Below are 25,166 nucleotides of genomic sequence, written 5' to 3'. Positions count from 1 at the left end.
CACAGGTTTGATATAAACTTCTGTTGCTTGGATAATTCATTCAAAACGAATCAGGAAACCCAAGACCTAAACATTGTTCAGCATTGAAACTTAGGTTGAATGCATTTCTTGTTCATTGATTTTAAAAAAGGCAATGCAAGGAATGTTTATTGCGTTTGATACTTGTTTAATTTAAAGGTTTATTATGCTATTATTAATAATAATAATTCCTTTCAATATGTGACCTTGACCAAAGGTCACATATTGAAAGGAAATGTTCAATGGTACCAATCTGAACACTATCTTAACTTGTGGCCAAGTTATAGGGAAAAAAGTTTTAAAATTGTGGCGTCATGAACTTTGACCCCTACCAATCTTTTTACTGGTAGGTCGTACAGCTTAGGTCTAATTAAAAAAAATACTCCACTTGAGATGCACTTTTCAAAAATGGAAGCATCAAACTTTTACGATAAATGTTAAAACAGAAAATGTTAGTTTTTAACACTAGACGCGACCTTGACATTTTGGCTTCAAAAAGGGTTGACTGCACACCCTTGACATTGTCCCTATGAGATGACATACAGTACGTGTCATTAGTGCTGCATTAATAACCTATAGGAGGAGTTCTAGGACAAAGCAGTTGCAGAAGAAAATTAATAAGAACTCCTACGATAACAATGTATTTGACCATTTTTAATTACCAAATACAATTAGAGCTCTGGTTCTTTGAATGAAGTCCAGAAAACAGCATCCATTAAAGAGGAGTTGTTTTCAAGTCAAGAACAGCACAAGATTGAGATTGATTTGACACACAATATTAATCTTATACTATAATTGTTAAAAGGGAGTTGTTTCTTCCCACTGTCACTAAATGCTTGTTCACGTGGATCTTGTTGTGTTTTTCTTTCTTATTATAAATTCTATATTTTGATCAGCGCATTGAGATGACTTTGTTGTATTTTGCACTATACAAATAAAGTTGAATTTAATAAGTCTCTAAGTCAGTGGATTCCAACCTTTTTTGGGTCACGACCCAAAACACATTTATGCAAATTTATACAAATGCAGAGTAGTAAGGATTGATGTACAAAGGGACAATTTGCACCAGCTCAGATATTTTTTAGATATATTTTCAACTGTTCTGTGATATCTTGTCCTGTTTTTTTTAATTGTGCAAAATAGATATGAATAATGAAATGCAATTAAAAAGAATAAAATTATTTTATTATTACTAAACATTTCAGCTGACTCCATTTTATTTCCAGGTGACACGACCCCAAGTGACCCTAAGATAGAAAAACCCTGCTCTTTTTTATTTTATTTTTTTTTTTATTATTATTTATGTATTTTATTTTATTTTTATTTTATTTTTTACAAATTTTATTGATAAATTGCAAGTTTACAAATCAATAAAACAACAAAGGGAACAAAAGACAAAGTCATGGAAAACATCACTAGTAAGAATAAAAGCAGAGTTATTTCACCTTTTTGTTTTTCACAAACTTTTAATTTCATATCTAAACTCAATTAAAAAAAAGATGAAAAGTTGGAAGTGTTTGATAATTTCGATTAATGAATATGGAATTTTTCCATTAGGATTATGGGACCAATTATGAAAGTTATCGATTTATTTTTGTTTATTAAAGATAAAAATAACATCTTTTGGCATTTTTTATCATGTTTTTGGTTGTTATAAACATAAACTTAACCTCATTACAAAATAATAATGTAAATTGGCAGCAGTAAAATAAATATAAAGTCATTTCAGGTTCAATTAAGCAAAATTTGCATTTATCGGCCTTATCGAGATATTTGGAAATTAACATGTTACAGGGATAAATGTTGTGTACAATTTTAAAATGTACTTCCCTGATTTTAATATATATACAAAATTGAAAGGGGCATTACCAAGCTTTTTTTCCACTTAATATTTTCAAAATGTGAGTTCTAAATTGCTTTGCTTTTGGGTGTAATTTTATTGTGAAAAATTATTTTATTATTACTCTTTTTATTAGTTTAACACCACTTAACATTAAACAAGGGAGTTTTGAAAAAGCCTGCTCTAAATAGTTAACTGTGTATCACGGTGACGTCAGTTACATTGAACGCTACCAAATGATTGGACGTAAGTCGTTGTTTTAAAGCTAGAGGAAGGACTAAGCTGTATCCCGCTCGCTCATTGGTCAGTGTTGCTGTCGCTCAGGCTCGTGGCTCCGCCCCCACCCTTTCGGTCAGGTTGATGGAGTGAAGTAAAGACAGAAGAAGAAGAAGAAGAGTTATAGCTGTGGATGTAGCTAACGACCGTGACTACGGAAACACTATTTAGCTCTACTCCTGTGTTTTATCACTTTTTATTGTTGGATTTATCTTCTGGTGCTTTTCACTGCTTTTTCACCGCTTTACGGTCCGAGTGGTGTCTCCTTGGCAACATGATCAACTGTCCCTGCGAAGTTTGGATCAAGTGTTTCCCCCTCGGTCGGAGAATAAACCGGATATTTCACCGCTAACGACAGCATTAACGTGTTTACGGTGCTCACAGGCGGAGGCTGGGCGGCTCTGGATGGTTTTCACTCCGTTTTTCTAACTTTTTCCACTTCAAACCAAGTGTTTGGGACACCGCGAGACAATAGTGGTGAGCGAGGCTCGTGCACGGGGAGATCGATGCCTCGCGGGGGCTTTGTTCTGTCCGCTGTGCTGACCTCCCGCGAGTTCGCGGCGGATATCGACGGGATCTATTGGATGATCGATTAGTGATCAATCAGAAACATGGATGTGACTCTGTCTGAGCTGCTGGTCGCGTTCATGGACTCACCGCTCGTGGCGTGGGTAAGTGAGGCACATCACTGCTTTTACTGTCAGCACGAGCACCTCAACATCTGCCACACACACACACACACACACACACACACACACACACACACACACACACACACACACACACACACACACACACACACACACACACACACACACACACACACACACACACACACACACACAGTTTGACAAACTACAAAGTACTCACTTTTATTACTACTCCAATACTAAAGTATCTTCTTAAAAATACTTGAGTATTGAAAGAAGGGTTGTGGTCAATTAGTGCATTTTTTTTTTCCAATTACAAATATGTCTTCAATTATCCATTTTCAATTGCAACTCAATTACCATTACGGGACTGCCATTTTTTTTTTCCTCCAATTACCAATAAAATTTTTATTTTGCCCTGAATGTCAATTACAACTAGAATATTTGCATTTCCTGAAGAAAATGCAAGTGTGGATGCAGGTGCTCGCCCACTGTGCACTGCATTAGCCTAGCATTAACATTTACCGAGCATTAACGTCAGCATTAGCCTTGTGTTAGCATTAGCATTAGCTTAATGTTATTTTAGCGTTAGATTAGCGTTAACCTAACTTAGCATTAGCATTAGCCCAGCATTAAGATTAGCCTAGCATTGACATTAGCACTGACCTATTATTAGCATTCACCTAGTGATAGCAATAAGCTAGCAGTAGCCTAATATTAGCAATTAGGTTGGAAAAAGTTAAAAATAGTTGAAAAAAGTAAAAAAAAATCACGGAAGTTTATTTCCTAATAATCACAATTACTGAACTTTTAATAAATAACCCCATAAAACGTCCTGTTAGCATCTCTAATGCTAACGAGTCAGTTTGACCCATGTTTTAAATCATCTGTAAAATACACTAATAAATATTATCTATCATCTAATAAGTTTCTCATCTATTGATTACCTTGTTAGGATTCCTAATCATTAACAATAGTGGTATTAATATTTTGGGTGTGGGCGTCTGAGCCTTTTTTCTGTCACTATACCATTAGATTGATATCTTTAAAAAATGGTAAAATGATCCTCAAGAGCAGTGACAGGTTAACCTGATATGAAACATATTTTAATAATTATTAACTACATATGTGTAGGACATAGAACTGTAACATGGTTCCACAGGTTTGGGTGGAATTAAATTGTAAATTAAAGTTTTTATAGAATTTGTCATTTACAAATACAAAATCAATTATCTGAACTAAATTATTTTACATTTTTTTAATTATTAAAACAGCAACACATTTTTGTAATTAAAATTGTCATAATTGAAAATAATTCTCAATTATGCAATTACAATTATAATTCACCCCCACCACGCGATTGAGCATAATTTTCACCCTTTTATGTCTATAGTACTGTAGAATCTAGACCACCGTTTCTCAAATGGGGGTATGTGTACCCCTAGGGGTACGCGATGGCACGATGGGGTACTTGAGAGAGAGAGGGGGAACATTAACAAATGAAAGCATTAAAAATATGGGATTTTATGTTTATTTTAGTTAAAAATGATAATCATACTAAATATGACCAATAACTCACAAAATGACACCAAAAACACACAAAATAAGATTATTATTAATAATTATATTATTCTTTTTAATGAATAATAAAAAGAACAGACAAATAACAACAAAATACACAAAATGACACCAAAAAACACACACTAAAAGAAAAATGTTTACCATGACAAACAACAACAAACACTAAATGAGAGAAAAATACACTAGGTTGCTACAAATTACACAAAAATAACAGAGAAACATACAGAACGACACCATAAACACACACACTGAGAGAATAATTTAAATATTACCAACCTTACACAAAATAGAGAAAAATATACTGAATAAGAAAAAGAACAAAATACACAAAATGACACAAAAACCCCACACAAAATACTGATAGAAATGATTTTGATTAGAACATAATTTAAATGTGTTACCACTCATTCATTCCATCATTATACTTTAGTCAATGGTTGTTTTTTCACAGAATTCTGAGAAAAATGTAGAAGTCAAACATAAGGAGAAACTTGAACCAATAAAGTTTAGAACCACTGCTGTAAACACTACAGTTGAATAACACTAGTGTTCTATTATTAACAGCCACAAGATTTAGATTTGTGTTAAAAACACATCAAATCATTAAAATCATCGTTAATCACACAATGAACAATAGGATCAACTTCATACAAATAAAGGTTAGAAATCTGAGTTTAATATCTCAGCTGCATTCATCAACTGTTTAATTTAACTAAACCAAATATAATAATAATTAATTAATTTAATATTATTATCAAAGCAAAACAACATATTTCTGTTACTTGATCACCAGGTCATTTTTGTGTATTTCTGTTGTCCTTTAGTGTGTTTTCAGAGAATCATTCTGTATTCTTCTGCAATTTTGTGTGTTTTTAATTCTGTGTTTTGAATGTTTGTTTTTAAATCATTTTTGTTGTTATTTTGTACATTTTTTGTGTTTCTCTGTTATGCTTTTTGGTGTCATATTGTGCATTTCTCTCTAAATATGTGTTTTTTGTTGTATTTTTTTTTTTTTTATTAATTTGATGTGTTTTTGTTGTTTGTGTTATATTTTAGTGATTTTGTGTTATTTGTTGTCATTTTGTGTATTTCTGTGGCCAGATATTGGTTTTTTTTTTTTTTTTTTTTTTTTTTTTTTTAGACGTGGGTTTGTGTTTTGTGTATTTTTGTTTGTATTGAATGTTTGTTTTTTAAATAATTTTTGTTGTCATTTTTTCACACTGTTTTTCTGTCATGGTTTTTGGAGTCACATTGTATATTTATCTCTAATTATGAATGTTGTTTTTTCATTAATTTTTTTTAGTTATTTCTTGTTTAGAGCATTTTATTTTAGTCATTTTGTGTATTTTTGTGTTCAGATTAGGACTTGGCGATATTACCCAAAATTTATATCACGGTATGAATTGAATCCCTTCACGTTAACGGTATATATCGCAGTATAAATGTTGCGGTGTAAAACTTGTTTTTGAATGGGGTTTGTAGTCCCTGAGCTAAGCTAAATTGAATTGAAACAATAAAAAAGCAAAGATATAATGTAATTTCTTTTAGCATTTATTGTGCAGAAGAACAACAGAAGTTAGGATAGTACCTCAGAAGTACAACAATTCTTACAAAAATAAAGTGGATCTTGTACTTCAAGTAAGAGAGGTTTTCTATAAGGCAATTGGCAAAAACAGTGAAAAGGTTCTGTAATCCAAAATAGTGCAAAAGTTACCAAACATTACATTTTCCACATCTTAAAAAACACAAAAATAAATAGATATTCTGATAACACTACAAGTACACAGAACAGGCTTTTGTTCTCTTGGTTTCATATTTCAAAATAAAATCAAGCTACAAAGACTGAACTTTGGTTGCCAACAATAAGTTTTTTTTTTTTTAATCTAATCCAAAGTAGTGCAAAAGTAACCAAACACATTTTCCACATCTAAAAGAACACAAAAATACAATTCTAAATAACACTACATCAAGTACACAGAACAGACTTTTATTTTGTTTTATTTGTTGTGCAAAAGTTTAACTGATTGAACAATATATTTTTAAGAGAGAAACACTTACAGTACACAGCATCTTTTCACTAAACACAACAATAACAAAAAGCAGCATATTTCAAATTAAAATCACAAGCTGCAACACTGAACTTTAGTGTTTACTCCGGTTCACTTGTTTCCCAAGTTCCCATCCTCTTTTATAGGTTGTCAGGGTTTTAATGGCCACGTTTACATGGGAGCTTTAATAAAAGTTCATTCCTCTTTAACCTGATCTTGGAAACACTTCATTCCTAATGCTAATTAAATTCGGAATTCAACTCAATTCTGTATTGGGAGGCTGGTTATTCCGTTTTTAATTCTGAATTAAATAATTCCTCTTTCTTAGTTATTACGGGTGGTTCTGCGCTTGCGCGACGACCCGCTGGTGACGACATAATCCAAGATGGCGGCGGCCCGGACTCCAGGCGAGACCATTTAATAAGAGCCTTAGAATACGTGGATATAATGAAAAGAGTAGATTGACGGAAGCATAAACATGGAGACTTTCACATGGACATACACAGATTTATTAAACACACACGGACCTTGGTAAATGCGGTAAACGGAACAGGCTTCACCGGACGGCTGGCACTAGGACCCAGAGGCGGAGTTAATGTGTCCCCGTACTGCATTCACAGGCTGTAATATCACCAGTTTATCATTTTACCAGTTGTTAGAGCTACTATTTTTTACCAGGAAGCAAATATTTATTCCTGGTGTAAGTAATTAAGTCATTTATTTATAAAGCACTTTTCGGAGATAAAATCACAAAGTGCTGTACGGAGCTGTGGGGAAATTAATACAAGTGCAACATCATAATAGAATAATAAAACATGGGTGCATATACATCATAGGAGCATCATCGTAAAAGGATAAAAATTATTTCAAATCCAGTTACCTAAAAGCTTTTCTGAAAAGTCTTCAACAGTTTCTTAAAAGTGACCACACAGTTGAGCTCCCTGACAGACTGGTGCAGGTTTTTTCAGAGTCTGGGGGCTACAGCCTGGAACGCCAGGTCTCCTCTGGTTTTAAATTTAGTTTTTGGGATCTTTATGAGACCCTAACCTGAAGACCGAAGACTGCACCCCGAAGTGTAGGGGCACAACAAGTCTGAGATATATTGATGAGGGGCTTGGCCATGTAACGCTCGGAAAGTCAGAACCAGTCCACAACCTCAAACAGTCCCACTCCAAACTCCATTATGGCCAAGACCAAAGAGCTGTCAAAGGACACCAGAAACTAAATAGTAGACCTGCACCAGGCTGGGATCACTGGATCTGCAATAGGTAAGCAGCTTGGTGTGAAGAAATCAACTGTGGGAGCAATTATTAGAAAATTGACAGACATACAAGACCACTGATAATCTCCCTCCATCTGGGGCTCCACGCAATATCTCACCCCGTGGGGTCAAAATGATCACAAGAACGGTGAGCAAAAATCCCAGAACTACACGGGGGGACCTGGTGAATGACCTGCAGAGAGCTGGGACCAAAGTAACAAAGGCTACCATCAGTAACACACTACGCCACCAGGGACTCAAATCCTGCAGTGCCAGATGTGTCCCCCTGCTTAAGCCACTACATGTCCAGGCCCGTCTGAAGTTTGCTAGAGAACATTTGGATGATCCAGAAGAGGATTGGGCAAATGTCATATGGTCAGATGAAACCAAAATAGAAATTTTTGGTAAAAACTCAACTTGTGTTTGGAAGAGAGAGAACACCATGCCTACTGTAAAGCATGGGGGTGGTAACATCATGCTTTAAGGCTGTTTCTCTGCAAAGGGACCAGGACGACTGATCCGTGTAAAGGAAAGAATGAATGGGGTTGTGTATCGTGAGATTTTGAGTGAAACCTCCTTCCATCAGCAAGGGCATTGAAGATGAAACGTGGCTGGGTTGTTCAGCACGACAATGATCCCAAACACATCGCCCGGGCAACGAAGGAGTGGCTTCTTAAGAAGCATTTCAAGGTCCTGGAGTGGCCAGATCTCAACCCCATAGAAAATCTTTGGAGGTAGTTGAAAGTCTGTGTTTCCCAGTGACAGCCCCAAAACATCACTGCTCTAGAGGAGATCTGTATGGAGGAATGGACCAAAATACCAGGAACAGTGTGTGAAAACTTACAGAAAACGTTTGACCTCTGTCATTGCCAACAAAGGGTACATTGCAAAGTATTGAGATTAACTTTTATTATCGACCATAATTTGCAAATAAATTCATTAAAAAACCTACAATGTGATTTTCTGGATTCTCATTTTGTCTCTCATAGTTGAGGTTTACCTATGATGAAAATTACAGGCCTCTCTCATCTTTTTAAGTGGGAGAACCTGCACAATTGGTGGCTGACTAAATACTTGTTTGTCCCACTGTATGACATTAGAGCACAAGTCTCTACCATGGCCAAATTTATATTGTTTCTACCGTTATACCGTGCAGTTTTATGCCAGATTGTATTTTTGCAGTAGCTTTTGTGTGTTTGTTTGGCCATTTGTGTGTTTTTATCCTAGTCACTTTTGGTATTGTTGTTGTAATTTCATTTTTGTTTTTTAAAGTCATTTTGTGAATTTACTTTGGGAGGATCCACCACTGATATCTGTATTTTATAGCTTGGATGTTTTTGGTGCCTTACATACTGTATAATCAGTTATATGTTCTAGTGTAAACTAGGAAATAAAAATTCTGAAATACATATATATTTTTTTCCCTCCTAAAATTTGATGCCCACTCGAGATCAAACTATTCCATTATTTGGCCCCTGAACTAAATATTTAGCCAGCCTTGATTTAGTGAGAGCTGTACATACGTTTACCTTCATCCCAGAGAAACCAAAGTATTATGGGCACAACAGCATTTCCTTCTAATTTACAGCCTATATCAATTACTTTGTGTGTAAAGCACCAAAGAGAGAAGCTGTATATTTATTTGAACAAAGTCTCTTTCTTTGTATTTGATCTGTTCTTAAACAGGAAGTTGTACTCATAATTAGGATGTAGTCTCTCCAAGCTGGATTAAAGAGCATAATAATTGTGTTATGCTTGCCTTCATTTAAATTATAAGAAAGTAAGTCTGAATGAATAAAAGAGCAGTTGGAGAGTGATGGACCTCCTCTTTTCCAGATATCCTCAGAGTACCATGATCATTCACACTTTAAAGGCTTAGGACACATTTATAGACTCATTAATAATCATACAGTAGGTCACAATGTATGAATGACCTCCGGTTAAATGCACGATCCAGATAGATATGAACCTATTTATTTAGCGGTGACATTAAAACAATGCACAATATAACATTTCAAGTGAATTATTTATTGGAATTAACCACAAATTGAGAGCAATTTTAAACGATTGTATTATATTCAATCATAAATATTAGCATCTATGTAAAATGAAACAATAAAAAAACGCATTTCAATAAGGGTTTGCTAAATTCCAGAACTTTTCAAAGTTTGAAACATTTCTTGCAAATTAACGGGATTAAAACAGGGAAGTTACAAAGTCGAAGGGTGGCCTTAAATAGAAATGTTAAATGTAGTTGGTTAGGAAAATATATTTTAGCCTCATCTAAAATAGCATCATCAGTTATTTGAAATTAAATTACTCTCATTTTCTAAATTATCATAGTGAAAGTTTATTTTGGACACATACATGGACACAACAACAACAGACATATCAACAAATATAAAAAATGATCACCCAAAGCCATACAAACTAAAGCGTGTTTCCACAGACGAGAGAAGAACCTAACCAAGCTTTTTACAGGGTTGGTCACAGAATAAATGATGGTTTTTACAGAGTCTGTTAGTCGACACTTACATCTGTACATGAGGTTATGAAACACAGCAGAGCATGTTGGTAAAAAATAATAAGTCCCATGAAAAATGTTTGAATATTTCAAAACTTCCTGAGCTTAAGCTCCTGTAGAAATTTCACCTCTGTGCAAACTTAATGGAATTTTTTTTAAAGGCTGGGACTTTATCGCATTAATTGAGATTAATTACAGAAAAATAATGCACAAAAAATAAATAACGGTTAAACGCTTTTTATTTTGTACTCCAAACAGCGCGTAACCTTTGTCCTTGAACAAGTTCCCAGTATACCCATAATACTGATGCACAGACCACAACACAAGAAACAGGAGAACCAGAAGTCTTTGGTGTTAATTTTAGTTTAAATAAAAACACCAGATGGAAAACAAAAGCACAGTTGTGTTCAAATTGTGTAGTGGATCAGTGGAGCTCTTCTAGCTTCAGCTAGCACCTCAGTGCTAAACATGTAGCAGCTAGCACCTCAATGTTAACATGTAGCAGCTCGCACCTCAATGCTAACATGTAGTAGCTAGCACCTCAGAGTTAAACATGTAGCAGCTAGCACCTCAGTGCTAACATGTAGCAGCTAGCACCTCAGTGCTAACATGTAGCAGCTAGCACCTCAAAGTTAAACATGTAGCAGCTAGCACCTCAAAGCTAAACATGTAGGAGCTAGCACCTCAATGCTAAACATGTAAATATGTAGCAGCTAGCACCTCAGTGCTAACATGTAGCAGCTAGCATCTCAATGTTAAACATGTAGCAGCTAGAACCTCAATGCTAACCATGAAGCAGCTAGCACCTCAGTGCTAACCATGAAGCAGCTAGCACCTCAATGCTAACATGTAGCAGCTAACACCTCAATGCTAACATGTAGCAGCTAGCGCATCAATGCTAATATGTAGCAGCTAGCAGGGACAATGGTCCTAGTGGAGCAGACAGTGTCTCCAATCCACACTGACACTCAGACAGGGTTCAGAACTAAAATGAATAAATCCATGAGTAACAAATGAACAAAGTCAGTGATAAATGATTGTAGTGGACAGTCAACCACTCTCTGTGGTAGAGGATGTGGGCGGGGCTAGAAGCGCTGCTACAGATAGCATCGTCTGACCCAACTTATCAACTGTTATGTAGAAAAACTATTTCAAACTAAACTCATCAGCTTCATCAGTTGTTCTGTTTATTTCATGATATCCACAGATATTCTAAATATTTTACACTGTTCAGTTTATACTTCTCTGGAATGTTCTGGACTAAGTAATGTTTCTTTTATTTGAGGAATTTAACAAAAAATCCAGAAAAGCATAACAATAGCTTAGATAAATTTAAGTTTGTGCTTTGTGAACAATGCAGTCATAATAATCTTTATTCATTGTACACATTGTTATCACTCAGTGATGAAGTAATGAACACTATTTAGTTGTTTAAGCTAATTTATTGTTTTCATTGATTCAGTCATAAACCAACATCCATTTAAATTAAAAAACATTACTTCTCATGTCAAATATTGCTAGGCCATTAATTTAGATTAATTAATTACAAGGTCACCAATTTATTAGATTTATTATTTCAGTTGAGTCCCACCTCTAGTTATTATACCACCACAGAGTTGAAGTGTCGCCCACTGCGGTCACAGATTTCTTGGGGCCACAGCACAGCACCTGTCGTACCCTCTCAGGAACCACCGTGTCCAGTTGGGTAGATAAGGCCACTTCGTTGACATCGATGTCTGTGATGGCAGAATATGTAGCCAAACTCTCTATAGTCACATTCAGAAGTTGTATTTAATTCCACATTAGAAGCTAATTGTAACGAGGCGTATATATGATGACTGTGGTCCAACCACATAGAGAGAGAGCGGTTACTGACGTCTCTGCTGGTAATTCAAATTCAATTTGCACGTAAATGCAATATTTGTTTTTTTTAGTTGTCTCATTAATTGAACAGTTTTAATTCTTGAAACAGAAAATTAAAATGCATCTATTTTCAAATTTACCCTTTCAAATTGAATATTTGTAATTATTTACTGGGGCATCTTTTGGAAATTAAATTTTACATGTAAGTTAATTTATCATTTAAAAATGTAATATTCAGCATATTCATTTCGTCTTCTTTTTGAATAATATGTTATGGTTTCATTTAGTCAGACAACTTTTTTCAGGAAATTTAATTTAATCTCCTGACATGTTTTTCGACTGTTGTTAACTGCCAGTCTTCAATCAATCAATCAATCTTTTATTTATATAGCGCCAAATCATAATCAATGGTATCTCAAGACACTTTACAGTAGAGCAGTCTTAAGGACGGACTCTTCATTTTATGGATACACACATATGCATATATACGTATATACACATACATATGTATCCCACACCCAACATGAATTCATCATGGCGGCAAGGAAAACCTTCTGTTAAGCAGCAGGAACCTTGTGTGGATCCCATTCTCATGATGAACAGCCATCCACGTTATGCTGTGTTGGGTGTGTGCAGAGGAGAGGGTGGAGACAGAGTTGTTGAGACTCTGTAACTCCACACTGAGGATCCCACGGACCTGCAAGACAAAAGCCAGAAGGAGTACAGGAGCAAGCAGACATAGAGGGAGTGTTAGAGAGAAGAATGGGACCCTCTCCGGTCCCTCTCTAACCTAAATGACCTCTCTCTTAACGCCCTCGCCAACCTCTCTCCAACCGAGCATGCCAGACCCCCCCGGCAGTCTATGCCTACTGCATCTTAACTATGAGCTATGAGGTGGTTCCTAACTAAAAGCTTTACCAAAGAGGAATGTTTTGAGCCTAACCTTAAAGGTAGAGAGGGTGTCTGCCCCCCGAACCGTGGTTGGTAGATGGTTCCAGAGAAGTGGGGCCTGAAAACTGAAAGCTCTTCCTCCTATACTACTTTTAGAGACAAATGGAACAACGAGTAGTCCAGCATTTTGAGAGCGTAGTGTTCTGGGGGATTGTATGGCACTACAAGCTCCTTGAGATAGACTGGTGCCTGTCCATTTAGGGCTTTATAAGTGAGAAGAAGAATCTTGAATTCTATTCTATATTTTATGGGAAGCCAATGCAGAGAGGCTAACACAGGAGTAATGTGATCTCTTCTCCTAGTTTTAGTCAGTACACGTGCTGCAGCATTTTGAACCAGCTGAAGTGTCTTAAGCGACTTGCTCAGGTAGCCTGCTAAAAGAGAATTACAATTATCCAGTCTAGAGGTAACAAAAGCATGGACTAGCTTTTCGACGTCGCTCTGAGACAGGATAGGTTTCTAACAGCTGTGCTTCATGCCAGAGTAATGCCATCTAGGGCAGTTAGGCTAGCATAGATTTATCTAAGGTGTCGTGGGCCCAGTACAATGACCTCAGTCTTGTCTGATTTAAGAAGAAGAAAATTTTGGTCCATCCAGGCCCTAATGTCCTTAAGACAGGCCTCAAGTTTAGATAGCCGATTTGTCTCACATGGCTTCATTGTTACATACAGTTGGGTATCATCAGCATAGCAGTGAAAGTTAACAAAGTATTTTCTCATAAAATTACCAAGAGGGAGCATATAGATGCAGAAGACCTAGCACAGAGCCCTGAGGAACCCCATAGCTTACTTTAGTGTACACAGGAGACTTATTATTCACGTGTACAAACTGGTAGCTATCAGATAGGTAGGACTTAAACCCAAGCCCAATGGTCTCTTCCTCAGAGACCATTGGGCAACGGGGGTGTCGCCAGCCTGACAGAACTGCCAAGTTGGCCACGCCCAGAAATAACTCACAAGGACACATCAAGGCGATGAGCAGACGCCTCTGAGGAAGACTGGCAGTTGACAGTTGAAACATGTTGTGAAATCAACGTAAATTTCCAGGATAAAGTAAATAGTAAATACATGAACCTAACCTATTTTAAAGATTGAGTTACAAAATGAGCAGTTTTTTAAATCATAATGTTATGAGTCAGAAAATGCAGCTATATTCTGAAAATGAAGAAGCGTTTGTGGTCCATTTTAAAGTGAAATATAGTACAGAACTACAGATAAACTTTCATACTCATGAAGTTTCTCAAAGACATCTTTTAACCGTTATTTTTAAAGACATGAAATGTCTTTATCACATCTGTTTTTCCACGACGATGCTCAGCCTGTGCAATATTATTATATATTATATAATATTAATATATTGAATTTTCTATTTTAGTAATATAGAAAATGACAATATCGCCTATATCGAGATATATATATTTATTTTTTTAACTTGTTTTTATTTACACAGTACAAATATCATATATTATAAGTATTTAATGTTATTCAGAGTACAGTCAAACAGAATTGTTTATCATTTTTCCACATTTCAGAGATGTATGTTTTATAGCTTATTTTATATTAACCCTTTAACACCTGTAATATTAACATCTCCGCCAGGTTTTTTAATCAGTTAATGTCCTCTGAGGAACTACTTTTACTCTGTTTTCCACTTTCCACCCTTCAGACTTCCAATATTTGGCTTTGTTTTTTTGTTTTACAATTTACAATATATTCTAACAGTGTAATATCATTTTAAAATGAAGAAAATGTATTTTTTATTTTATAACTTGTTTTGTATTAAAATAGTTGTTTTAGAAGCTTTTGTTACTTTTCACACGTGCTGTCCTTTATAAGAGAAAAAGCCAGAAGTGGCACATATTGTGCAGTAGTTTTTTAATAAATGTCTGTGTGGCATTTTTCATCAGAAAAATTTAACTCAGAATTGTCTTTTTGGTAAGATTTTATTGAGATAAAAAATATTGAGATTAATATCGTATATCGCATTTTGAGAAAAAATATGGAGATATAAATGTTGGTCCATATCGCCTCGCCTTGTACACAGAGAAATGTCTGAGTGACTAACCAACATGTGTTGGCTTTGCTCCTCTTCAGTGCTCTCAGTTTGTACAATAGTGCTCAGATTAATTGCATTTTTCAAGAGAATCGTTCACTTTGATATAAAAACATGACATTTGGCACAGATACTCTCTAAGGGCCACTAGTTTTGGCCACTCAATTAGAAACCAGTCAGAGCCAAATGTCTCATCTGGTACATTTGGTAAATCAATCATTTTAAATAATTATACGCTAGGGTTCCCACGGATCCTTAAAAAGTGTTAAGGCATTAAATTCATCAATCTAAAAATAAGGCCTTAATTGTCATTAAAATGTTTTAAATCAATGATTCAAAAGTCTTAAATTTTAACACATTAGTAGGATTTTTTTTTTTATTGTAATTAGTCTCACGTTTCAAAATTAATGATAACATTTGTTTTTTAAAAATGGGAAAAGGTAAATTTAACAAAAATTGCCTGTCCAACAAATATTTGTTTTTGTTGTTTTATAGATTTCTGGCTATTTTTGTAGTCATCTTGTGTTTTTGGAGAGATTTTGACTATTTTTTTTGTGTATTTGTTCCTTTGCACTGGACACGAGAAAAAAATGTCCTTAACCCTATGTAATTGTTTTTTTTCTCCCCAATTATATTTACTGTGAAGTTGGTCTTAAGTTGGTCTTGAAATGAATTTGACTAAAGCTGTAGGAACCCCGTACGATGACGTTAGACAGTCAGTGTTTGAAATACGATCAATTACATTTTCTTTTTGAAGAAGCCTCACATGTTGACTCCACAGTGACGTTTGTTTGTGATGGTGGTGTTGAGTTTGTTTTGGACCCACTGTGACCAGTGGCTCATTAACCCTTTGCTACAGTAGGGCTCTATAAAATTAGTTTGATTTTTTTTCCAAATTCCATTTTATTTTTTTCCAAATTCCGTGTTTTCCACATACAATTTTTAAAATTCTGTTTCTTTTTTAAATATGAATACATTTTTTCAGAAAATATTCATTTTTAACCTCTGTGAGGAAACAAAATAAATATTAATTTTAAAAAACATAATTAAACAAAAATGTATGTCAAGAATAAAGTAAGATGCAATTAAATTAAAAGGTAGATATAAATTGTAGTGACTTTTCCTTTTTAATTATTTATATGCCATATAAAAAATGTATGAGAGCAGCATTAATGTCACCATATTCACCCTCAGGAATCAATGGCTTACTGAATCTGATCAGGCTTATTGTTTGTTTTGGTCAACTTAATTTAAAGTCATCTTATTTAAATGATCCTGATGACATCATGATTAAACAAAAGCAAATAGACACAAGAATACATCAGTTATTTCACCACTAGGGGTCAGAATATTTGACAGTTATTAATCTATGATGTTTCAGACTCTACAATCACTGGTATCGATGCTCTCGTTCACAACAAAACGTAACTTTTCCACAGATCTTCTATAGCTCTGATGAGATGTTAAAACGCACTGAGCAGGTGAAACTGATTAAAGCTGACTCATGTTTTCATGGAGTGTCACAGCTCTTGACGAGAAACGGACGGAGCTTCACAGGCACAGCAAAGTTAAGCAGGCACTGGTCGGCTCTGTATTTAGGAGTCACTGATGATTTGCGTAGTTTTTTGTCAGTTTAGACAATGTTTCGGGTGGTTTAGGTGGTGTTTGAAGAGGGGAGGGCCGTGCACCTAATGAGCAGTCCCCAGAAACATTTCCCCCCCAAAAAAGTCCTTTGCCTCACGGTGACGGCGTTTCATCCTGCGCCCCGCATTCAACAGTGGATTTTGTTTTCATTGGTTAATTCTATTTGCGATTTCGTTAACGTGTATTTTATAGAGCCCCAGTTAAGTCCCGTTCCATAGACCTGATTACTAACCAGGACTGTCATTGTTGGACACGAAAAGAACGTTTTCACTGCTTCCTGTTAGTTTCTGTAGTTTATTTGAGCTTCTCTTTGAATTTGGCCAAAGAAAGAATTCAGTGTGATCAGACTGTGGTTGAACTGCAAAGCCACTGTGTGAATGGGAGCAGGGCGTTCCCTGAAAGAGTTGGACTCAGGAAAGTAGCTAAGCATTAGAATCAAGTGTGTCTCTGATGTTACGTCTATGTGTGAGTGTTTTTCCCTCAGTAGCAGCAACAGGAACCATCACAGCTGCCTTAATGGACACATTCTGGTCTTGCTAAATATACTCAGCCACATTTCTACCACTTTTTTAGCCATAACGACAAGTTTTGTGGGTTTGAGGGACAAAGTTCACATTGGTTAAACTCTGCCAACATAGAAAGCCATCAGTACTGATGAGAGCAACACACACACACACACACAGTAAAAAACCTATTTTATTAAACAACAAAACATAAATGTTGATTTTTAAGATCAAAGTGACACAAATATACGTAAAAAAATCAATGATTTTTTTAGTGGGTCTAGTGTCCGACCATCCAGTTCAAATCCTGCACCATTCCAGTCACTCTCGTTGTGACACTAGTTGCGTTTCCATTACCCTTGGAAATGGGCAAAATCTAAAATGTGCAAGAAAAACTGGTAATGGAAACACCTGAATTTTGAAAAAACACTCAAATATTGCTGAAGGCGTTTTGATATTGAAATGTGCCACAAAAGGACCATGGAAACACTTTTGCCGCAAATGCACATCACAGAATGAAGTACCTGGTCACATGACCACTTCTCTGCGAGAAAACATGACGTGGTTCGTGTAAACAGAAGAGGAGACATTTCTAAGCATTATACTTAAAATGATTAGTGTGCCATTAGGCATGAAACAATAAAAGAATAGTGTTAAAGGAGTTTTGCAGTGTCCGTGTTTCTGTAGTGAAGTCTCACGGGATGAGATTTCACGGGAGTGACGAGGCTCCTCCCCAAAAAAACGTTCAGTGGAAATACGTTCAAAGTGCAATTATACTTTGTCGACATTTTGAAATATTTATTTATTTGTTTTTAATTTATTCAGTTTATTTCCGACATGGTTACATTCACTTTTTTTTCACATTTTTTTTTTTTTTTTTTTGTACATGCCGAAAAAGGAGACGAGAGAAGCAGTATCGCTTTTATTTTGCGAAAATCTGTAATGGAAACCCAGCTATTAAGGGTATATTCTGTCAAATCGCATTTTCCGCTTGACTTGGCTTAAATTGAGTTTTTTTTAAAGGCAACACGATTTAAAAGAATAAAAAATAAATAAAATCCAGTTCAGCTCAGTAGAATTATCAGCAGTTTCAGTTTTGTTTAGGGGTGCAGGTGCACTGTTTTTTCTGGTCTTAATCAAATCACTGATTTAAAATGTGATTGTGTGTGACAAGCGCTGCTTCGGAGCTCAGACCTGCTGTATGATGGTCAGTAGATCATCTTCAGATGGTACTGATTGACAGACTTTGTTGATGCATTAACTCAGATGAATGGCATCAACAGAGAGTTTTAGGGTCAAAACATGGAGAGAAAGTCACAGGAGCTCCCGAGAGAGGTGCGTCCGACTCAGGAGGAACATCCATGGATCTCAGTGTAAAGCATCCTCTGCACAGCAGCCACACACTCCACACTAGGGTTGGGCATCGTTTGGATTTTTATGATTCTGATTCAGATTCTCAGTTTCGATTCCTGTTCTAAACGATTCTCGATTCCGATTCTTGAAGTTGTGCAGGTAAACAAATCACAGATTTCACAGGAAATTTTTTTCATTTGAAAAAGCCTTTAAACAGGCCATTTTTTTATTTCACTTAGTTGATACAGTTTAATTTGGTAACTAGGATATTTTATTACAGAGGTCTCCAACTCTAACAGTAAAACTGAAACTTGCTGAAATAAAACTACAAACAAGTTGTCAGCAGTCTAAAAAACAAAGAGCTACAGCCCAGGTACATGTGAAACTAAATAAAACAAACTCAAACCCTGGAGCAGGGTTCCGGGCCCGGATGTTAGGAACTGGTTCCAAATAGCCCAACCCTACTTCACACGCACCTTTTCTCTCCCTCACACTTTACTCTGCATTTTCTTATTCAGTGGATGTTAATATTGACTGTTTTATTTAAATTATTTTCTTACACTAGAAAGGTTAACTGGAGCATTTTTTTTCCATCTCCGCTGTGTTTATTCGGTGCAGCTATGATCTCTGTGTGTGTTTTTGAACCTGAATGTCAGTCATACTATTTTCGACGCATAAAACAGTCACCGCAAACAGTTCCGGATTTGATGAATTGCATTGCGCCCATTGCATTCATTTATTTGCATTTCCTCCTCCCATTTTTGTGAGATTCGCCTTCTTTACATATTCATCAGAGGGAAACGCACTAAATGGATTGTGGGCGTATAGTGACGCGCAGTACTGATTCCCTAAAGTTTGCACCCCTTATTAGCGCGTTGAGTGACGTTTGCACTTTTTAATACCCCTAAACCTTTAGTGAATCTGCCCCTGAGACGTTTGCGGAGATAGAAAAGATCGGTTTCATATCCAAGGATGAGCGGATCACTGATCTCTCAAAATCAGGGATATCGACGCCAATTGATTTGCAATTTACTTTTTAAATTTATTTTGTTATTAATATTTTCTTTTCTTTTATGTACGGTTATATAGGAATAATATTTGATATGTGGGTGAATGTCTCTATGGTGTGTATAAATAGTTGACTGATTGTGATATACAATAGAATTGTTGTAATGAGTGACGTTTGTGTCTTTCTTTGAAAATATTGTATGCAATGGAAAACTGTTGATTGAAATGTTATATTGTTATGTCTCCTAATAAACAAATGAATAATTAAAAAAATACTTGTATAAATGACTAACGTCTGGCCCACAGCTTCTGAAAGTTTGTTTCCAACATAAACCTAAAAAACCTAAAAATAATTTTCGTGAGTAACACAAATAAACAGTTTGTCCTTTTTTATTTATTTATTTACCTTTCTTTTAGATTTTCCCTGAACTTTCAGACTCTGGTATTCTGTGAGGTACAACTGAAAATGCCTCAGAGAGAGAGCAGTTACTGGGCTAGAACTAGAACCTGATTGCATAACAAATGTGTCCTGTGTGTCTCCAGGTGCAGACTCTGGGCCCGTTGGGTTCTCGTCACGATGTGGGCTCAGAGGAACGGGTCCATATGTTCATGGAACTGGTGGATGGAGTCTTCCTGCACAAGATCATGACACACATGTAGGTACCAGTGAAGCTTCAACATGCATGAGTCTGTGTGTGTATATTAGGGGTGCACCAGTTAATCCAGGGTTTCCTGTGTGCGTCTATGACTGTGTCACACAAACCACATCCTGAGCTGCTGGTTTCTCTTTCAGCGTGTGCGTGTGTGCGTGTGTGTGTGTGAGCCACATGTGCATCAGTCAAAGAGTGTCACGAAGACCCAGAAATAGAGAGAACATTTGTAGGGTTCGGAATCCCACAGCAAAACCTCAAGATGTTGAATGTATTTCAGACATCACCACCTGGGGGCCCGGGGGTCACCTGTTAGGCTAAAGCTGTGTTGTAAATGTCATACTAACGTACTACTCACACTAATGTACTACTCACACTAACGTACTACTCACACTAATGTATTACGCATCGTAACGTATTACTCGCACTAACGTATTACTCGCACTAACGTATTACTCACACTAACGTACTACTCACACTAACGTACTACTCACACTAACGTACTACTCACACTAACGTACTACTCACACTAACGTACTACTCACACTAATGTATTACGCATCGTAATGTATTACTCACACTAACGTACTACTGACACTAACGTACTACTCACACTAACGTACTACTCACACTAACGTACTACTCACACTAACGTACTACTCACACTAACGTACTACTCACACTAACGTACTAATCACACTAACGTATTACTCACACTAACGTATTACTCACACTAACGTACTACTCACACTAACGTACTACTCACACTAACGTACTAATCACACTAACGTACTACTCACCCTAACGTATTACTCACACTAACGTACTACTCACACTAACGTACTACTCACACTAACGTACTACTCATACTAAGTTTGATGTCGAAATGAGTATGTGTATTAGCACCTGGAGTGACGTTTGCACACGTTTTAATACTTCTAAACCTTTAGTGAATCTGCCCCTTAAATATAAACAAGTTCCTTATAAACACAAATAAATCTGAATACAACAAAAAAAAGGCTACAATATCTGCTGACTCAAAGAGTTCATGGGCTATTTTATAGAATATATTTGTGCATGTGGGTCACTCTGTTAGTGTTATTGTATGTAATTAATTTATTTCTTAACTTAAATTATTTCTTAAAAAAGCACATGAACAGCAAAAAATAACTCCAATAGTGTTTTTACTGCTGCTGAATCTAGTTTATTTTATATCTGATAATGAGTTACATTAAGCTATGATTGATAAATATCTCTCTGATTTCCTATTATTAAACCAGATCAAGCTGATGATTTAATCATTCAGTATATTTATGTGTAATAATCTCAATAGTTACATTAGTCTATAATGGGACCAGCTTTGTCTGTGAACACATGAAATATAATAAAAAATATTGTGTTTCACAAGTTGGGATGGTGACATTATTATTTATGCTAACATTTATTTCACGTGACTTGTGACATGTTAGCTTTTATCCTCCATACAAGTGTTAAATCTGACCATAAACAGTAAGCCGTGTTCTTTTTACTTGGCTATTATTTTTATGGAGTCGTTAGCATTTAGCCCAGTCTGTGTTTTGGTGAGTTAGCTTAGCTTATTTAGCTTTAGTTGAGCATTTGAGCTCACCCTGCTGTAGGAAAGGAGCAAATCACCCTTGAACTAATGATTGAGGGAATCAATGAAAAAAAAACACTTTGGGAATGTGTATGAAGCCCAAATAGCACTTTTATGATGTTTAAAGCACATAAAAGTCCATTTAGCTTAACATGGGCCCTTTGAAGCACATGAATATGATTTAATTTAATTGAATATTGCTTCATCATGATTGAATAAGTACATTAAATAATAAAAAAAAAGTGTTGGTCCTGTGACTCCAATTTCAAACTATGATTGCCTTTAAATGTTTAGTACATCTTTCTTTTGTCGCTTTGTGAGAAAATCTTTCACCTAATTCTTGGTTCAAAATCAATCATTGAATGGTGGTTTCCTCCAGATACTCGGGCTTCCTCCCACAATCCAAAAACATGAGTGTTAGGTTGATGGCCACATTCATTGAGCTGTGTGATGCTATTGAGCCTCTTGTTGCAACACATTTTCCATGCCCTTCGGAGCCGGTGCCTACTCGAGTGGCGATTGCCTTCTACAAACTCGCAACCTGCAATGATGCACATGCGGAAATAGTTTCTAGTGAACATTTGAGTTCCATCTTAACCATTCTGATTCAGCAATCGTCTCCTGTCAAACAGAATGACTTTATTGAGGAAAACATGGACAGCCTGAAGGAGTTCCCGTTTCAGTGTCATTCCTTTTCTTTCATTTCCTGTTTAAAACACATTTACTGTTTGGGAAAAAAACAACCTCCACCTGATGAGGACAGACAAACCTTTGCAATACTGTCAGACATGGGCGACTGGCAGCCCCTGAAGTAAATGAACAAAATGACAGAAAAACACAATAAAGAACAACAAAAATGCACAAAACATAGGAAATTAAAGAAATTTCACAAAGCGACAACAAAAAATACACAAATCTTCTCCAAAACAACACAAAGGGCCTGTACTATGAAGCTGGATAAGTACAATATTTCCTTCACTTAACCAAACATTCTCCCTCACAGAGCAGCTGTACTACGAAGTAGGATATAAACACGTTCACTTAACCCAGGTGATGTCAGCCAAAAAAAAGCTGACATCACGGAAGAAAGCGGGAATAAAAGAAGAGACAGAGAATGTTAATTTGAGAGATTATAGATGGCTGTATAGATTTTTAAAGAGCTTTGATACTCGCTAAGAAGTTATCCGAGCACTTGACCTTGTTTTGACCAGGTTAGCCGTTCAGCATAAGTTATTTACCCGGTAAGAAGTTAACCAGCGTAGTTGTACATGACATCCTGGAAGTTAGCATAATACGAGGAAATCGAGCTTCGTAGAACAGGCCCTAGAAACCTGCATATATTAAAAGAAAATCTTTACATACAAAAACGACAACAAAAATGTACAAAATGACTCCAAAAAACATACACTACAGAAAAACACCCAAAATAAAAGACACGAAACAAAAACAAGAAAATACGAAAATGAAAGGAAAAATGATAAAACTACACAATAACACACAAACTCTTTGTCGTTTCCTGTGTTAATGCTCGGATTGGTCATCATTTTAATGCTGACATAAATTTTGATCATGTGACTCTCAGATCAAATACAATCACATGTTTGTGGCTCTGCTGTATGAACAGGATGATGCTCTTTATCAGCCTTTCTTTTCCCAGTTCAGGCTATACTTTGAGTTTTTAACATGGACATTTTTCAGTTGTTGAACCCTTTAATTAGGAATGATATGCAGAGTTCTCAGCAGGAATTTTTCACAGCGTAGGGGAATCACATGGCGTGAATATTGTAGTTTTTTTTTTTTTTTTTTTAATGTCTAACCCTCTGAAACACTATTCCTGCAATTTGATGCCAACGTTTTTTGTTGAATTGGTGAAGTTGATGATGGATGTAGCTAGAGAGTTACTCATGGTTGGTATAGGTCCTCCACTAATAAATACTCACACACACAGCAGGGATGTCCAGAAGCGTAGGCGGCGGGCGGAATGGCCTACTACTCTCTTTGTGGCAGCCTTCTACTCTTAAACATGTTCATAAATGATTCCTTACCCCTTTAGCACCGAAGGAATATCTGTAATATTACGTGAATATCTATAATATTATGTGAATATCTCTAAAAGTCAGGTTTTTCTATTAGCTCTGTCTGCTAGCGCATAGCATCTCTTCTTCACTGCACAGAATAGCTGCATCCCAACCGAACACGCTAGTCCAAACAAATATCTGGTGGCTGTAACTGAAAGAAAACAATCATTCTAAGCATTTCCCCATTAATATAATAAATGTTAATATTCACAAAATTACTGAATTCAAGTAAATTAGATATTATAAACATTATCTTTAAGAAAAATTCAACAAAGAAAAGAGTCGCTGGTAAGAATAAATCATTAGAGCTCTCCCTGCTGACTGGCTGCAGTATAGATCATAAACCCCTTCTCCTCAATGATAACAGATGTGATGTGGGTCAAACTGTAAAGTTCAAATGTGTTTTTCCAAAGCTAAAATCAGCTGTGATCATTAATTATCACCCTACATTGTGTTTAAGTGCTCATTTTTCTGTGAAGTTTGTTTTAAATAAGTTATTTGAGGTTGAAAAATGGGATTTTACGTTATAAGACAATGACTGACAGCCGCGGGTCTTGCGTAGCTCTCTTTGTGAACATCAGTTACATCATGAAGGAAAGCAGAGATGCCATTTGAGTGTAAATATATGGTGGGTTTGTACTAATCACTATGATCTGAACAGGCTGGTAGAATTTCCAGTGGGAAAAATATTTATGTTCTTGGTGTAGCTGGGCTGTGTAAGGCATCAGGTCAGTACGCTGTTAATGTTTTGGGCAGGAACCTCGTAACGCCCGTGAGATCTCATCCTGCGAAACTTTGCTACAGGAAGACTGGCACTCCAAACCTCCTTATAACACTCTATTCTTTTGCTGTTTCACGTCTAATGTGGCAGTAATTATTTTTTAGGAAATAAAGCTAAGAAATGTCTGGGTCTCCTCTTCTGTTCATGTTTACTCGGAGAGTATTTGTCATGTGACCAGGTATGTCACGTTTTGTGACGTGTATTTGTGGAAAAAGTGTTTTCATGGCGCTTTTGCAACACATTTCAATATCGAAACGTCTGAAATACTTCCTCATGAAAGAGTGAAATCTTTTTAGCGAAATTTGAGCTTTTTTTTAAATTCAGGTGTTTCCATTACCGGTTTTTATTGCGCTATTTAAATTTTGTGCATTTCCAAGGTTAATGGAAACGCAGCTTAAGATGACACAGCAGTATTAAACAATGAGGCCGCCGCCCACTGTGCCCCCTCCCATTCCCTGTGTCCTCAATCA

The 25,166-nt window shown here is 36.1% G+C and overlaps 1 protein-coding gene across 4 annotated transcripts in view; it reads left to right on the top strand.

Annotated features, from left to right (window-relative positions):
* The first annotated feature begins 2,188 nt into the window (after positions 1-2,188).
* ccdc88c (coiled-coil domain containing 88C) overlaps positions 2,189-25,166 on the top strand; it is a 116,006-nt gene continuing 93,028 nt past the window's right edge. For all 4 annotated transcript variants that reach the window (XR_003672802.1, XM_028437743.1, XM_028437742.1 and 1 more), the window contains exons 1-2: positions 2,189-2,805; positions 20,116-20,228. Coding sequence is in view for 3 of the 4 variants with exons in the window: in XM_028437743.1 (XP_028293544.1) it covers positions 2,746-2,805; positions 20,116-20,228 (173 nt within the window). In the remaining variant the exon portion in view is untranslated. The remainder of the gene's footprint in view (positions 2,806-20,115; positions 20,229-25,166) is intronic.

The sequence above is a fragment of the Gouania willdenowi genome, chromosome 22 (genome assembly GCF_900634775.1).
Source record: "Gouania willdenowi chromosome 22, fGouWil2.1, whole genome shotgun sequence".
Taxonomy (NCBI): domain Eukaryota; kingdom Metazoa; phylum Chordata; class Actinopteri; order Blenniiformes; family Gobiesocidae; genus Gouania; species Gouania willdenowi.
Note: the sequence above shows the minus strand (reverse complement) of the source record. Positions and strands in the feature narration are given on the sequence as shown.